The 17988-nt window shown below is 33.3% G+C and overlaps 2 protein-coding genes across 2 annotated transcripts in view; both read left to right on the forward strand.

The window, feature by feature from the left end:
- LOC123293121 (zinc finger protein 91-like) overlaps positions 1–2546 on the forward strand; it is a 49186-nt gene extending 46640 nt beyond the window's left edge. The window contains exon 8 of the mRNA XM_044873835.1: positions 1660–2546. Coding sequence (XP_044729770.1) covers positions 1660–2147 — 488 coding nt within the window. The 3' untranslated portion in view covers positions 2148–2546. The remainder of the gene's footprint in view (positions 1–1659) is intronic.
- Positions 2547–13626: 11080 nt separating this feature from the next.
- On the forward strand, positions 13627–15646 carry LOC123293122 (zinc finger protein OZF-like). The gene is made up of 2 exons (XM_044873836.1): positions 13627–14246; positions 14496–15646. The coding sequence occupies exons 1-2, from the start codon at positions 13627–13629 to the stop codon at positions 15160–15162; spliced, it is 1287 nt and encodes a 428-aa protein (XP_044729771.1). The 3' UTR covers positions 15163–15646.
- Positions 15647–17988: the final 2342 nt, after the last annotated feature.

Consider the following 17988-nt stretch of genomic DNA (forward strand, 5'->3'; position numbering starts at 1 on the left):
ACTTCGCGAATGGCTTCCTTTTGGTGAGTCTATCAAACTTTCTCTCAACGACTTTTTTCGAAAGTGTTGCGTTTTCAAATAAGCACGATAGCGTCATATTTAAGCTATCGGTCTGAAAAAACACAGAAGAGAATTAGTCGGGCAATTCAGCTAGAATTAATTATGGCATTGAAAGGCAAAAATACTTAAAGTACATGTTCGAGGTCGTAGATAAGCTCATCGGTGCAGTATTTTTGTCGGACAAAATATTTTATTTTTAAATAATTATTAATGTTATCAAGTGGTCATAGTGTCCAAAAAATTCCCTGCAGCGTTTTTTCAGAGCGATAGCTTAAATATGACGTTATCAAAAAATTTTTTCTTCTAAAATGTTATTTTAAATTTTCAAATTTTTTTATACTAAAATGTTATTTCTTAAAGAAAAGGCAATATGATGAAATACTTTTAGAAAACGTTTTACGTCTAACAGAATACATAAGAAATCCAATAGTAAATAATTTACGTGAGTTAATTTTTGTTTGTTTTAGAAACTATAAACTATCGACCATAAAAAATGCGCCAACAATTATCCAGAGATATCGAAGAGCTCAAAGCGACAGCTGTATGTATTTGATATGTAAAACTGATTTATTGGTATGTTATTTGGACCCCTTATAGGAGAGTGTGAAAATACGTTTTGTGAGCAAACAAGTTGTGCTACCAGCGTACACTTACAAAACGTAGTTTCACTATCCCTTTATGGTTTCAAATAACTTATTAAGAAAGCAGCTTTACATCGCAAGATTTTAATGTAGAATTCATAGAATATTATACATAGAGAACACGAGGGTCTACTAGCCTGTAAGTGGATGCGATATGATGAATGAGAGAGAAGACTGTCAGTGAGTTTGCCTGTGTCCTTAATCATAATCATATGTACATATATATTTATTATATGTATTAGTAAGTATAAGTATATGTATTAGACAAAGACACAGGGGAACTTACTGACTTCTTCTTACTTACTTACAGTCTTCTCTCTCGCTTCGCATATCGCAACCACTTACAGGCTAGCGTTCTCCATCTTCATATCTCTATGGTAGAATTTGACTGACGTGTAATAAAAGGTTAAATTTAAGGTCGTGTTTAGAACACTTGTTAATCTTTTGTTTTTTTGAACGGAACCTAAACAAGTAAACTTTCTAAATTTTGACGTTTTGGCATTCGTTACACGCTTAAGAATAATATATAATGTTATTAGTTTATCCTTGTTTTTAGTTTATCCTAGGATTTTCAAATTTCAACCAAAAATTAAATATTGGCATTTACTTTAAATAAAACTATAAATTTGTGTTAAGATGAATGAAATAACCCATATTCATTTAACCAAAGACGGTAATAGGGAAAATGTCAATACAGAATTAATAGTAATTAAAGAAGAAAGCTCCGAAAATGAGGAAAGTATAGAAGATGAGTATTTGAGTATATCACAAATGTGTACCGTAGATTTAAAAGAAGGTGAACTACCACAAGTCAAAAATAAAGTTATTCAAATTTTTAAATGCGATACATGCGAGAAAATTTTTAAACGGCATAGTAGTTTAATTCAGCATAAACGTATTCACACAGGCGAAAAACCATACACTTGTGAAATTTGTCATAAAACGTATACAGCTCAAGGCAGTTTAACTCAGCACAAAAGAATTCATACCGGAGAAAAACCTTACAAGTGTCATATTTGTGATAAAAAGTTTACCACACAAAGTCATTTACCCGAACATTTACGCACGCATACCGGGGAAAAACCGTACTCTTGTGAAACATGCGGGAAACGTTTCTCACAATCCAGTAGTTTAATTAAACATCAACAAGTGCATTCAGGACAGAAACCATATAAATGCAGTATTTGTTACAAAGGTTTTACACAACAAGGTAATTTAATGCAACATGAACGTATTCATAATGGGGTGAAATTATTTAAATGTGGTGTTTGTGATAAAACATTTACACAACATGGAAATTTATTACAACATGAACGAATTCACAGTGCTCATAAACCGTATAAGTGTGGTGTTTGTGATAAAGGATTTGCTCATCACAATGGACTTACGCAACATGTCAAATGTCATGCGGGGTTTTTAATGTCGATGAAAAGTTCATCAAAATAAAAGAATTTATTTTGAACCGTCATCGTAGAAGTTATGAAGTGGATTAAGAAATGTAAAATTGTACAGGGAAGAACCGAACAACAAGTAGACCGTACTAAGAGAGTACCGTACTCTAAGGCTTAGGAGTCTGACGTTATACCTATTTTTAATTGTACAGAGAAGAAAAAGTAGATCGTACTGAGAGAATACCGTACCCTTGGGGTCTGAAACTCAATAATATATGGGACACGGGTCCGTCTTAGTTGGCCAAAGGTATTTATTTGAATGCCAACATTGCAGCATAAATTCAGGGTGTCACAGGGTGGTTACAGGGTGCTTTTTGTAAGTTGATATTTGCAAAATAACTTAACAAGCCGTGGATAAGGTATGGTGTGACCCTTGGAGTCCACACGAATAATTTCCCAGCATAATAAATAGTTATACATATTTAAAAGAAATAAGACTCGAAATGACTAGACCGAATGTTATGAAATTCTTTTCGGATCATGTTACCATTAATACGCTTCGATTGTCGATTTCATTGGTTGTTCGCGCTGTGTTGACGATGAAAAAATGTCTACGGACGTATATACGTGCACATACTTCTTCTCCAAATCAGTGTTAATGCTTTATCCTGACCATGAAACGTAAAGATATGTTGAAAATTTCGATTTCGAAAATCGGACCTATTGTAATAACTTCTTATACTGGAAAGTTAATAAATAATTCAGACAAAAAAAATTGTTTTAAAGAGGAAAAAAGTTAATTTTTATCTGAAAAAAAATTTTTTTAATGCATAATTCTTGTGATTCGAACAAAAAACAAGTGAAAACAAACAATTGACTGAGTTAATTGTTGAAATACCATGCATAGTCAGTGTTGATTTCTTTATCACATTACACATACAAACATGTGTCACATACATAATTGATAATCAAGTATAGTACATATTATAAAATTTCCGCCTAATTGGTGCCCTCACGGGTAAACAGTGATGTTTACGAAAAAATGTTTCAAACAAAAGTTGTTTAATTTTTGATAAGGAACATCTTTTACATTTAAACTTTTGTTCTATCTCTAACGGTTTACAAGATGGGTCCTACGATAGACTCAATTGACCTATGATGCTCATTTGCTCACGAACTTGACCTCACTTTTTACGTCCTGAGTACGCTGTAAAAATTTCAGCTCGATATCTTTTTTCGTTTTTAAGTTATCGTGTCCACAGACGGACGGACGGACAGACAACCGGAAATGGACTAATTAGGTGATTTTATGAACACTTATGACAAAATTTTTTTCCTAGCATCATTATTTTTAAGCGTTACAAACTTGGGACTAAACTTAATATACTATGTATATTTCATATATACATGGTATAATAACAAATATTTTCATTGATTTTTTATGAGAGAACCTTTGTTATTTAAAACAAGTGAAAACAAACAATTGACTGAGTTAACTGTTGAAATACCATGTATAGACAGTGTTGATTCCACAATCGTTTGTTTTTTTAACGTCATGTAAATAAAAAAAGATTGCCACTCTTAGGTAGCCATACATACATATATATCACAAACTTATAACTGATATTCCCATATAACACGTACTATATAATTTTCCCTCACGGGTAAACAGTGATATTTACAAAAAAATGTTTCAAACAAAAATTGTTTATTTTTTTAGTGGAACCATTTTTTACATTTAAACTTTTGTTATATCTATAATGGTTTACAAAATGGGTCCTACGGGCCCAAAATCCAATTGACCAACGTTGCTCATTTACAAACTCGACGTCACTTTTTACGTCTTAAGTACGCTATAAAAATTTCAGCTTCATCTTTTTTCGTTTTTATAGGTTATCGTGTTAACGAACGGGCAGACAAACAGACAGACAATCGAAATTAACTATCTAGATGATTTTATAAACAACTATACCAAAATTTTGATCGTAGCATCAATATTTTTAAGCGTTACAAACTTGGAACAAAACTTAGTATACATTGATATATTTTATAAATATATGGTATAAAAAGCAATCTATATATGTAATTTATATCAAAGTATACTAAGTTAAATCCCAAGTTTGTAACGCTTAAAAATATTGATGCTACGGACGATTTTGGTATATGTGTTCATAAATTCACCTTATTAGTCCATTTTCGGTTGTCAGTCTGTCCGTAAACAAGATAACTCAAAAACGAAAATAAATATCAAGCTGACATTTTTGTAGTGTGATCAGGACTTAAAAGTAAGATTGAGTTAGTAACTGAGCAACATAGGTCAATAGGGTCTTGGATCCGTAGGACCCATCTCGTAAACCGTTAGAACAAAAGTTTAATTGTAAAAAATGTCCCTTATAGAAAATAATAACTTTTGTTTGAAACATTTTTTCGTAAACATCACTATTTTCCCGTGAGGGCGCAAATTAGGTTATAACATTATATAGTACGTATTATATGGGAATATCAGTTATGTGTATGTGATACCATAGTCGTGTGATATGTATATACACGACTGTGGCTATCTAAGAGTAGCTATCTTTCTTTACTTAGAAAAGGGAAAAAAAATTCCATTTATAGACAATTTTTTTTGTCTATACATGGTATTTCAATAATTAACTCAGTCAATTGTTTTTTTCTTTTTTTATTATATAGTTTATAAATAATTAAATATAATTAATTTAGAATTTTAAACAATTTTATAAAAAATCGGATGCAGTTATATAGAATATTATACCCATGTCACCCTAGCCCCCCCACCATCGCAAACCAAATTGGCTCAACCCAAAAAATTTTGTGTTATTTATGTGCTAATTAGTTGCTCTATTCCCGATTTTGTTGCTCCAGCCGTTTAGCAGGAATCAACGATTAAATGTGGGGGGACTAGGTTGACGTCACGCTAGCCCCCACAAATCGTAATGACGGCACAAATTCAAAAAATGAATATTTGAGAATTTTGTGCTATTTATGTGCTAATTAGTTGCTCTATTCCCGATTTTGTTGCTCCAGCCGTTTAGCAGGAATCGACGATTGAAATTGGGGGGCTAGGTTGACGTCACGCTAGCCCCCCCAAATCGTATGACGGCACAAATTCAAAAAGTGAATATATGAGAATTTTGTGCTATTTATGTGCTAATTAGTTGCTCTATTCCCGATTTTGTTGCTCCAGCCGTTTAGCAGGAATCGACGATTAAAAGTGGGGGGGCGGGTAGGTTGACGTCACGCTAGCCCCCCCAAATCGTAATGAAGACACAAAACCAAAAAGTGAATATATGAGAATTAGTTGCTATTTATGTGCTTTAAGAAACCGGTAAAACATTTACGAAAATGTCTACCGTTTACAGTGAAACCTATACATGCCCTTCCCCTACTACCACAAAACAAATTCGTTCTACCCAAAAAAAATTTAGTGCTATTTATGTGCTAATTAGTTGCTCTATTCCCGATTTTGTTGCTCCAGCCGTTTGGCAGGAATCAACGATTAAACGTGAGGGGGCTAGGTTAACGTCACGCTAGCCCCCCCCCCAATTCGTAACGCCAGCACAAAACCAAAAAGTGAATATATGGGAATTAGTTGCTATTTATGTGCTTTAAGAAACCGGTAAAACATTTACGAAAATAATGCAGAAAATATAATAGCGTCCAATGAAGTTGAAGACTGGCGGGGAATGGGAAAGGAAATAAAACAATCAAAAGGAAGATATTTGCAAAAGGGGAGGATTGTAAATGAATGTACATTAGAAAATAATATTCAAAAAATACCGATAATTCGCAATGGAAATACATTATCTTTGAGATCTATATTAATAGATAAAAATAAATACATGCTAACTAACACCTGCGCATTTGATAGTGTTTTGCAATTGTTTGTCGCAGCGTATTTCGACTCCGAAGTCATAAAAAATTTAATAGAAATAGATCTTAATTTAAAATTTTTTGAATTGGTTCGAGAAATGGCCTCTCGTGGGGTTAAAAAACAATCTTATAGATTGCGAGCGTTAATCCTTCGAGAAATATTTGAAAATATAAAATCAACAAACGATTTAATTATAATTAAATGTGAAGTCACAGTGGCACATTTGTGTCGAAAATTATTTGAAAAGTATCCTTCATTAAAAGAGGTTTCAAAATGCAGCGAATGCAATGAAGAAAGACGGAAATGTTTGCAAATAGTTCCAGTTTCTTTATTGCAACTATTAGAAGGAAATTTTTTCTGAAATAGAAAAAAGTATTTCCATCGAAGGGTTGCGAAGATGCTGTCAACCAGAATGTCAAGGTTTTGAAACCACTACAATTTCGGAAATAGGTGCGTATCATTCTAAGATAATTTTTTCAAACGTATTGCAAGATAACTTACGTCATGAAGCACTCACACTTCACAAATGTTATATACGCTATTACATTATTTTAATAAAAAAATCAGTTTTATATTAATAATGTAAGCGTATTTCATCGGATCCTAGTTTTCAATTATCATATAATATTTTGGGTGTTCAAATCAGGGAATTAAACTTGCAGTAGATTGAAAATTTGTAAACAAATAGCCAATAATATACATTTATTTATTATTTACAAGAACGTTCATCATAATAGAAACGTACAATATCAATGAAGAAGAAATTAGTGTTCTCTTAAAAAATATTCCTAAGACACTATACACTCTCCGGAATAGTACATTTTAAAATTAGCAAACCTCCCGACAAAAACATTACTCGGAACTTTCAGGAAATTGGACACTATAGTTGTATCTCTTATAGAAATGGCATGTGGATTAAATATGACGACTGTCAAGATAATCCTAAAATTCTAAGAGACACTGGCATAGTTTGTCCACATGCCATTCTATACGTTGCACCCAAACCATAGTCATTTTTTTGAAAGTTCCTTGTAATGTTTTTCACACTTTATTACGGACAGTGAAATTGTTTAGGCACTAAAAAGCTAAGAAAATGTCGCCATTTTTAGTCAAAATTCAAACAAAAAAAAATTTATATCAGTATCTGATTAGTGAATTAATTAAGTTGTTATAAGTATAAATGTTTTACCGGTTTCTTAAAGCACAGAAATAGCAACTAATTCCCATATATTCACTTTTTGGTTTTGTGCTGGCGTTACGATTTGGGAGGGCTAGCGTGACGTCAACCTAGCCCCCCCACTTTTAAGCGTTGATTCCTGCCAAACGGCTTGAGCAACAAAATCGGGAATAGAGCAACTAATTAGCACATAAATAGCACAAAATTTTTTGGGTAGAACGAATTTTTTTTGTGGCAGTAGGGGAAGGGCATGTATAGGTTTCACTGTAAACGGTAGACATTTTCGTAAATGTTTTACCGGTTTCTTAAAGCACATAAATAGCAACTAATTTCCATATATTCACTTTTTGGTTTTGTGCCGTCATTACGATTTAGGGGGGCTAGCGTGACGTCAACCTAGCCAAGCCTTTTGGGTTGAGCCAATTTGGTTTGCGATGGTGGGGGGGGGCTAGGGTGACATGGGTGAATATTATATAATTAATTCTATATTGGCTGTTCTTTTTAAGTCTCAATCGCTTACATGCTTGAAACTCGATAAATAAATTTAATCGAGGAATATGCTTCAAATGAAAAATGTTAGTTTCAAAGGCACACATCTTATATCGAATTCGATCTAAGTTTTCTAGTCAGTTTTTGCAGTTCAGTTCAAAAACTATGAGCTTTTGACATATTAAATTTGAAATAATTAAATCCAGCCCACAGCTCCGTATGTCTAAAAGTTTTTTGAGATATGATGCTTAAAAATTTACTTGATTTTCAGATATGTTAAAATTTTGAGTTTTGTTTATGTTAAACTGTTAGAGATAGAACAAAAGTTTAAATGTAAAAAATGTTCCTTACACAAAAATAAACTTTTGTTTGAAATATTTTTTCATAAACATCATTGTTTCCTTTTGAGGAGACAAATTAGAACAAAAAATTGGTGTCTATTTTCTCAAAAAAGTAAAAGATAGAGAGATGAAAATTTGTAGGTAACTTCAAAACTCACTAGTTTTATGAAAATTTTTTGTAAAACCCGAAAAAAAAGTTTTCTAGAAATAACTTTAAGTACAAATAAACTCTAGTACAAATGGTGGCCGGAAGGCGACTAAAGCTGCTTTTTAGCACAACTCAGGTAGCACAACTCTTCCAAGGGGTTCAAATAGCATACCAAAAAATCAGCTTTACATCGCGTTTTATGATTTTAGTTTTTTTTTTTGTATGATTTGTACTGGCGTATTAATTTATTATTTACATATCATTTCAAACAGCATTTATGAAAAAATGAACACTAGTAACTTAAGATAGTTTGTATTGAATTTAAGAGGCCCACTGTCCATCTGAGTTTCATCCCTTGCCGTACCCCTACTCGATATCAATATCACTCCATTTTGGTTTCTAGAAAAGTTTGGTTTGCTTGCTGTTTTCTGAATCTTCAACCTACTATTAACAAAGAATTAAGGTGATAATCGATCTAGAAATATCAGAGAATTTTAAGATTTTAGAAGGAAAGTTTAATTTCGGTCAAGGAAAGTAATACAATTGAAATAAATAGTGTCGAAAATTGAATTTTGAAAACCTTCATGTTTTACGAATGCAGCCAATGCTATTTCTAAATTGATGTTTTAGAAAATACGTTAGAAAGAATTATAAAATCTTTATCAATTGTTCTAATATATATTTTGTGAGTTGTTAACAATATTAATATGTAAATAATGTCATAGTAGAATTAGACAAGGTATATTCGATGGATGACGAGTTTTGGTTCAGTTCGCGCACGTACCCAGTCGACGCCATCTTAGCTTTTTTCCCGCTTCCTGATTCAAATGATTTACAAAACGTGAACACGTTTTTGTGAGCAATCTTTGATTTTAGAAATGAAAAAATCATTCCTTGCAATGTATTTTTCAGTTTTTTTGCAATTTTTCATGAGACAAATTGACATTGAAAATATGTAAACATAACATTGACCAACTTAACAGCTCGAACGTAAACAAATAATCGATATGGCGGTGACTGAGTAGCGTGCGAGAAAGATTACCGAGAGTGAGAGAATGTCCGCAGCCTACCACTACCTGCGCAAGAGCATATTTTGTCTAATGTTATCATGAATAATGTAATATAAAAAAAAGCTGTGATCTCAAAAATAAAAATTTTTTACATGTCTTTTTGTGCTATTTTCAACTACCTATTCTAATAAAAACCAGTGGAACGTTTACTTAAAAAAATTTTTTTACCTGCCTTAACATGACAAAACGAGAATTGTGTTAATGACCTAAGAGACGGTATAAGATCGATCTTCACCCGTCTGATAAGTAGATGAGACGTATTTTTGACGAAATTTTATTGATTTTTAAACACGCCTATGATATATGAACACTTTTCGATAGGCTAGCTATCATAGGCGTGTTTATAAATCAATAAAATTCCAGTCAAATATAAACTGAGAAGAAAAAACAAGTACAGCAGTTTACATAGCGTTTTTAACAGTCCGGACCCATTAACATCTACACCGGCTCGAATTTTCACAATAGTGGGCCCCGACTGTTAAAGTCGCTATGTAAACTGCTGTACTTATTTTTTATTTTCAATTTATATTTAACTCAGTCGTTTTTTTTTTATTTTTTATTTTTTTTATTTTACCTTTTTTAGATCTTCTAATACCTGTTGAACGATACCTCATTTACCATAGTTTGTCGACTTTCATTTAAGCCTATGTATGTATGTTTAGTCCTTCGAGCGCTCTATTGACCATTGATATTGGTGCTTTAGAGACCAAACGCTTGAACCGATTTTGATGATTATTACGTTAATTGATTTGTCTATTTAATAGCTCTTCAATGATATCCCACTTGACATAGTTCACCGAAATTCATTTTTTTGAATTTTCATTATTGCTATATCTTCAGTTGCACTTGCAAGGCAAATCGATTGACGGCAGAATTACTAAAATCGGTCGAAGCGTTTGGTTTCTAGTGTGCCATATTGAAAGACAGTTACATTTTTACAATATAGCGTCTGGTGATCGCCATATTGAATTTTCATTACTACAATATCTTCAGTAGCACTTGCTAGGTTAAGACAAATCGATGGACGTAAGAATCATCAAAATCAAGATGGGCTTGTCGTAGCCATTCTTTGATTCGGTAAATTACAGAACATCTTGCTATGGGAATGACATACTCAGGTGAAAGGGGCGTTTGAGACGACCCCTCTCTTACAAACGAGTCTGCTGCTTCATTCCCTTTAACGCTAGAGTCACCCGGAACGCAGATCAGCCTGACTGTGTTGTTCAGTTTCGAGTGATTCAGCTCCTCGTAGCATTCATAGACTATCCTTGGTCAGAATCTTGACACTTCAAGGGCCTGAAAAGCGGCTTGGCTATCTGAGAAGATGCTGATATGTGTCCCATTGTAACCATTCGAGTTACATATCTGGAAACCTCTCAGCAGGGCGAAGATTTCCGATTGAAACCGTCGCATATTGACCTAGAGGAATCGATTCCTTTATCCCAGCTCCATAAACCATCCCCCCCCCACCAGATAGATCGCCGGTCCTTGACCCATACGTATAAAGACATAGTCCAGGAGAAGATAAAAAGCTAGGTGCATCTTGATCCCATTCTTCACGGGAAGGAACGATTACCCGAAATTTCCTATCAAAAAGGTACAGTTGAACAGTGGAGTGCTGTACCATTTCCACAAGTGGGGTCACAGTCTCCAACCTGTTAATTATACTCGCATGACCTGTGTTTGTCCCACAATGTCACTGTCTACAGCTCTTGTTGCATCAAGTCATAGATAGTGCCCTCGTCACTGCCTTTGACAAGTGTGGATATGTCAACAGCGTAGCCCTGAGCAAATATCCCTAATTCCTTGAGACCAGTTAGTAAGCTATCCACGGCGAGGTATCACAGTAGCGGCAAAAGAACGGCCACTCTCTACCCACGACGCCTCTAACTGATTGTCCCCCTAATGTTGTGGTAATGTAACTCACTTCAAGCAGGTTGCAGATCCACCTTACCAAGATGTCCTCTACCCCGCGCTCGGTTAATGCAGTGCGTATTGCCCCAACTGTTGTGTTATTGAAGGCTCCCTCGATATCAAGGAGACTCCTAAAGCCATTGCATTTTCCGATAGCGCCCCTCTATCGACCCTACTAGTTGATGAACTGCGGCATCCACTGAAAGGTCGGCTTGATAGGCAAACTGGCACTCTGATAGCGGTCTCTCTGCAAGACACGAATCTCGAATATGCCTGTCTATTAGCCGCTCAAGAATTTAAGCGAGAATGACACCAGGCTTATCGGTCTGAAGTCTTTAGCGTCGTCATAGCTTAGGCGATCAGGTATAGGTATGAATACTATACGGTATTCTTCGCATTTCGTGGGTATGTTGCCCAAAGCTATGCATGTTTAAAAAATCTCCAACAAATATGTCCAAGCCTTTCCAGCATCGTGCCTCTGTTCGTCCGGTTCTCCCTGGTAAAACCTAGTAAATGACTTCACCCTTGAAAAGACTTCACCCTTCCCTGTTGGTCAGTCTTGCGACGTTCCTGAGGGTTGAGGTGAAGCTATTGCTGATTGAGTTGAACTGTTTCCAGTAGCGTCCAATTTGGGATTTTTAATTTTTGTTTCCATATTTGGCCCCACGAGTAAAAACATAATAAAAATTATGAACTGTACCACACCTGATTCGGCCCGGTGTCAGGGTAGGGGTCGCTTGGCACTAACTTCCCTTAGTTATGCATCCCATTAGCACAATACCAGACCTTATGCTTAGGGGAGGTTTTTGATAGAGGTCACCATCCTCGCGTGCCGGGCAGTTAAGCCAAGTATTCCGATTCTCTTGAACACCCGCAAAACATGACTACTGTAAGCCAAAAGGATTACCTTGTGATAAATGTTCTCCGCCAGTTCGGACGCCATAGCTTCGATTAGTTTAAAACAGGGGCGCCAACGGGCAGGCTCGAGGTTGACCATTTGCTTCAGGGACCTGAGGTCCCGAAAGCTTCACATCGGGACCTCAGGTTATATATTACACATGCAATGGCCATGCCAAACCCGGCTTATAATATAAACCAGGGTTCCGGAATTAAAAGTTCCATCCTCATACCTATGCATAAACACAAGCATATACATACACATACGCACATATACACATACACATAAATACATACACATGTGTCGGGATTCTGAAATAAAAAATTCCAGCCCTCAATGTTTTATTAAGGGCCGTACTCATCTCTACAGTGCCTCCAAATTGAGATAGAGCGTTTAAAGTTTATGACTTATGTGTAAGTTCAGATAGTACCTAAGAAGTGCCTATTGAAGTTTTCAACTTCCCACGCCTTTACCTCCTTTTTACATCTGAGCTAGAGGATTGGACATTTCTATCCAAAATAGATTGAACTGTATATTTGTTTGATCCTTATAATATACATCACATAGCATATCAAATAGCTTAATATTTTCGACAAACAAATAAAGTGTTTTCACTCAAATTTTACTATCAATTAAACCCTTCAAAAGGGCTAATCGGACTTTTAAGGCCAAAAAATTTGGTGAACAGTTTTTTTCTAAAAAGGCATAAAACATAAAGCTGGCCAAAATCCAAATAATTATTTTAACATTTTTCGGCTTAATAAATTAAAACTTATCGAGGTTTTCTTGTTCGCATGACTTTGAACTATCGATTTATATAAGAAATTTTCAAATCCGCGATGACTGGTCTTTGATATCACCGGCTCACCACCTAATATAATATTGCTATGAAAATTAATAAATACTGAATACTATTTCTTATTAGTTTAAATTTATGCCTCACTCAAATGATATGCGGTTAATCCGAATATTTACTTTATGTAAACGATTCTCATTTTCTTTCTTCTTCTTCTTCCACGTTGTAAAATTGCGGCAATCGGTTTTTAAATGACCCTTTTTCGTGACGTTTTTTATATTACCCTTTACAGAAAAAACAATAGATTTTACAACTGTCAAAAATATTACTTATTTTATTAACTTTATAAACTTTTTCATCATTTTGGCTTATATTTTTTGCATCTTGTGTTCCTATATTCTTTCCTAAAAGTTTATTTTTTACCCTAGTTTTCGTCAAATCTGCTTCAGCAAGTTGTTTGTTTTAATAAATTCTTATTATTATTTGATAAATACACTTCGCAAATTAAAATATAATTTATTAAATATTAAATACTACGACATCTTGGAAAAGACTTGTTCAAGAAGTCTTTCTGACTTGGATGCTAGCTGGAAGAGTATTGTTAGTCTTTATTGAATATAGATCTGTGATTTGATAACCGGATCACACATATATAAATAATATAAGTCTGTGCTCAATATGTTATTATAACATGATGTTAATGTATATAAGTCTGTGAAACATAAGCCCTCATAGTTTGTGTTACAAGTAATTATTCTAATATCAAAATATTTTACAATTTGTAAACAATTGTGAACTAAAATTAAAAGATGTCGAACAGTGCAAAAGATAGTCTGTTTATAAACGATGAAGAAATTAAAATGGAAGATGAATTACATCCAGAAGTCGAAATTAAGGAAGAAGTATTAGACGAAAATTCTTCAGTAGAAAATCAACAAATACAAAATGAAAACAAACGCTTTTCATGTAAAATATGTGATAAAGAATTTACCACGGAAATCAATTTAGCTAATCATAAACGAAATCATAAAAAGGGAAAAAATTATTCATGTGATGTATGTGAAAAAAAATTTGCAAAGATGTTTGATTTACGTCAACATAAACTTACACATTCGGGAAAAAAGCCTTCATCATGTGATATTTGTGGTAAAACGTTTCTTCATCGAGATAGTTTAACACGACATAAACGAAAACAACATAAAAAATCACTTTCATCCGATGCTCAGAAAACTTCTATCAAATCTGAACGTAAAGAAGTCCCTTCGAACATTCCTCTTTCATGCGATATTTGTGAAAAAATGTTTGAAACGGAATTTAATTTCGTTTCACATAAACGATTTCACACGGACGAGTCGTTTTCATGTAATGTTTGTGAAAAGGCCTTTACTCATTTATTAGAGCATAAAATTTTGAAAATAGAAGATAAACCGTTTTATATCAAAGTTGAAAAACAATTTCATTCAGAAACAATTATGATTAAAGAAGAAATAACAGATAAGGGATATAAAATGGAATCAGAGGATATTCAAACGGATATAAAATCAGATAGAAGTTATGATTCAGATGGAAATCTTTCAGAAAATAATGTTTTAATAAATGAAACAATTGAAGAAAATATTTCGGTTAAACCTAAAAAACGAGCACAAACTAAAAAAACTGTTAAAAAACAAGTTCAAAGTGGTGATAAAACATATTTATGTGATGATTGTGGTAAAAAATTTCCTACACGAAAACATTTAGTTCGACATAAACACGTTCATAAACCACTAGAAAAAACATTTATGTGTGATGTTTGTGGGAAAACATTTTCCAGACGACATTATGTGAACAGACATAGACTCACACATACAGGATTAAAACCATATGCATGTGATATTTGTGGGAAATCATTTACTCAAAAAAATAATGTGAATATACATAAAAGAATTCATACAAGAGAGGAACCATTTTCATGTGATGTCTGTGATAAGTCATTCAAAGAGCAACGTAATTTACTTGTACATAAACGAATTCATACCGGTGAGAAATTACACGCGTGTGATGTGTGCGATAAAACATTTCCATTGGGCCATCTTTTAACTCGACACAAACGAATGCATACCGGTGAGAAACCGTACGCTTGTGAAACATGCGGTAAATGTTTCTCACAATCGGGTATTTTAAGTAAACATTTACGAATGCATACGGGAGAGAAACGTTATAAATGTACGTTTTGTATGAAAGGTTTTACACAAAATCGATATTTAATACAGCATATGCGTATTCATACTGGTGATAAACCTGATTATCCTGGTATCTCAGGTCTAGATCTGGCTAATTTTAAGAGTGGCACTAGATTTAATTGAGGCACCTGTAATGTACTGTAACACATCTATATCATTGTATATATGGAGAGTAGAGATAAAAAGTGTCCACCGAAAAGAAAAGCAGAAAATTAGCTGCTACAAGTTGTTAGAGAAGCATAGAAAAGTTCACATTAAATACCTTTTGCTACTCAAGCGCCATTCTAGTCAATTTTAGAAATGTTATATTCTGTTTTCAGCTGACACTTTTTTACTTTGATCCCTATTTAAGATTTACCCCTTATTTAAAAGCTTGTCGTGCCGACTAATGATGAAGAATAGATCCACGATTTAAAAACTTACCACACCGATTTGGTGGTGCACATCATTTTAAAAGCCATTTTTTCATAAAAAAATCGATTTTCTTTTTTGAAACAGTTAATGTGCAACTCTTAACGAAGAAAATGAGTCCCTACACTTTTTTAGGACCATCCCTAAGGCAAGAGAAGCCGAATTACGAAAACATTTATTTTTTTTTAAATCGAAACTTCGGGGAAAAAAAATTTTAGATTTTTGCCAAAAACGATTGTTTTTGGCTTGTTTTGGGCTACACTTTCTGTAAATATCAAATAATTTCATGTAAAATTCAAATTTTGAAAGTAAAAACAAAAAAAAACCCGATTTTTTGGATTTTTCTCGGAAACTACTCGACCGATTTATATGATCGAAAGCTTATTTGATAGTTTTTTTTAAAAACCTTCATCTTTGTCATTTAACTTTTTTCGATTGGAGTTATACCTTTTTTTTTATTCGCAAAAAAACCTTTTTTTTGACATATGCGAATTTTTTAGATTATGTTCAGGGCCGCCATTTTCAGAGCACAGACGCTACGGGTAAACGTAACTTTTCAAAATTAAAACTAATAAAAAACTGTCTTCATTCGTCAATGTCTCAGAATCGATTCAATTCATTGTTAATAATAGCGATTGAAAATGATGTTTTGGAAAGGTCAATTTTCAAAATGTTATAAACGATTTTGTATACAAAAAATTAGAAAAGTTAATATTTAAACTTGATCTACTTTACAAAACTATTTTCTTTCGTTTAATGTATTTTATTGCATTTCACGAGAATAAAGTTAAAATTAAAAAATTCGTGTCTCATTTTATTCATATACCTTCTTCACTTTGAGAAGAGTGGATAATCTTCAAACGGCTAACCCTGATAAGAAGTAAAGTATTAAAACTTCTTTCTTTTGTACTTTCTTATACGTAGTGATAGCCAAAGTTTTCGATTTTTCAGATCTGACTTGTTTAGATCAGATAATTTAGGGTTCAAAAAAATTTTCTTGCTTTTTTGTCAATTGTTGTTAGCGATTTGGGGGGGTGGGCCTTAGGGGTAATTTGTACCGGAAAGTTACATTCATTTGACTACTCAATGTCAAAAGTCAAATAAACTTAATTTTTATATTTTCCTTATCGAATTAGAGTTGCAATATCGAAAACTACAAAAATTAAGTTTATTTGATTTATACTGACATTTAACTTATGTCAGTGTTCCTTTGTGAAGACCTGGTGATTCTTATCTTATATTCTTATTTTTCATTGATATTATCCAAGACCAATTAGATGCATGGTTATTATATCAGAACACCACATTGGTCAAGCTAACAACCATCACATTGGGATTGTGGACAAGACTTCATCACATTTTAACCCCCAACGCAATAAAAAAGAGGTGTTACAAGTTTGACCAATATGTGTGTGTATCTGTCTGTGGCATCGTAGCTCCTAAAGGGATGTCGTAACGTCTAATCGAGAGTGATCTTAGCTATGGAAAAAAACCTAATTTGTTGGGGTTTTTTTAATTTAAGAAATTTTACTTGTAGTTGTTTTATTTGTCCATTAGAATTCATAAGGATAAAGTCTCCAGTACACTTACGAAAATCGAAGAGAGGGGACCCAAAAGCTTGTGACACTAGATTTTTTATTCATTCAATCAATAGGGTTGATAAAAATACGATAATACGATTGATAGAAAAAAGTTATTCGTGTTCAAAGTCAAAATTTTTTCGTGAGTTTCTTTTTGTAACGCTTTTTTCAAATAGTTTTTTAATAAGTAGTAGTTAAACTTTAAATCTAAAGAATGTTCCTTATAAAAGAATAAACAACTTTTGTTTGAAAATTTTTTTCGTAAACATCACTGTTAACTTCTAAGTGAGCAAATTAGATTAGAAACCCAAACTGTTACAAAAAGAAACTCACGAAAAAATTTTCTACTTTGAACAGGAATAACTTTTTTTTCTGTTAATCGTACTGTGACATAAATGGGTTTGAAGATAAAACGCAGACAAGTCCAACGGCATCAAAATCATTAAATTTTAATAAATAGAACGCAGAATAAGGGCCAAAACTCAAAGTTATTTTCCAAGATGGCGTCGAAAGGGTTAATTTCACGAATAGGCAAAATCAGATTTAAGGTCTCCTCTCGAATAAAAAAATAAAAAAATCTAGTGACACAAACTTTTGGGTCAGTCCATAACTGCACTGGAGTAGTCTTTACATAATTATTTCCGTTAGGTACTGAGAATCGAACTCAAGCCTCTTGGGTAAAAATCAGGGGGCTCTGATTTGTTTTATGTAAATATTTGTGAAAATATATTGTGATTTGTAAAATTTGTTGTATCTGTTGTATAATATGATTTGACGTATAGAATATCAATATGAATGTTTATTGATATACAATCAATGAATTTATGTTTACTATACAGGCCGTTTTTGTACCATCTAGGCATATACATGTCTGTAGTATGACTGAATACATCTGTTTAGTAATGCATCTAAGCGAAATGTATTATATACATGTATTTAACATTAGTTGGGAGACGCT

The sequence above is a fragment of the Chrysoperla carnea genome, chromosome 2 (genome assembly GCF_905475395.1).
Source record: "Chrysoperla carnea chromosome 2, inChrCarn1.1, whole genome shotgun sequence".
In the NCBI taxonomy this organism is placed as follows: Eukaryota; Metazoa; Arthropoda; class Insecta; order Neuroptera; family Chrysopidae; genus Chrysoperla; species Chrysoperla carnea.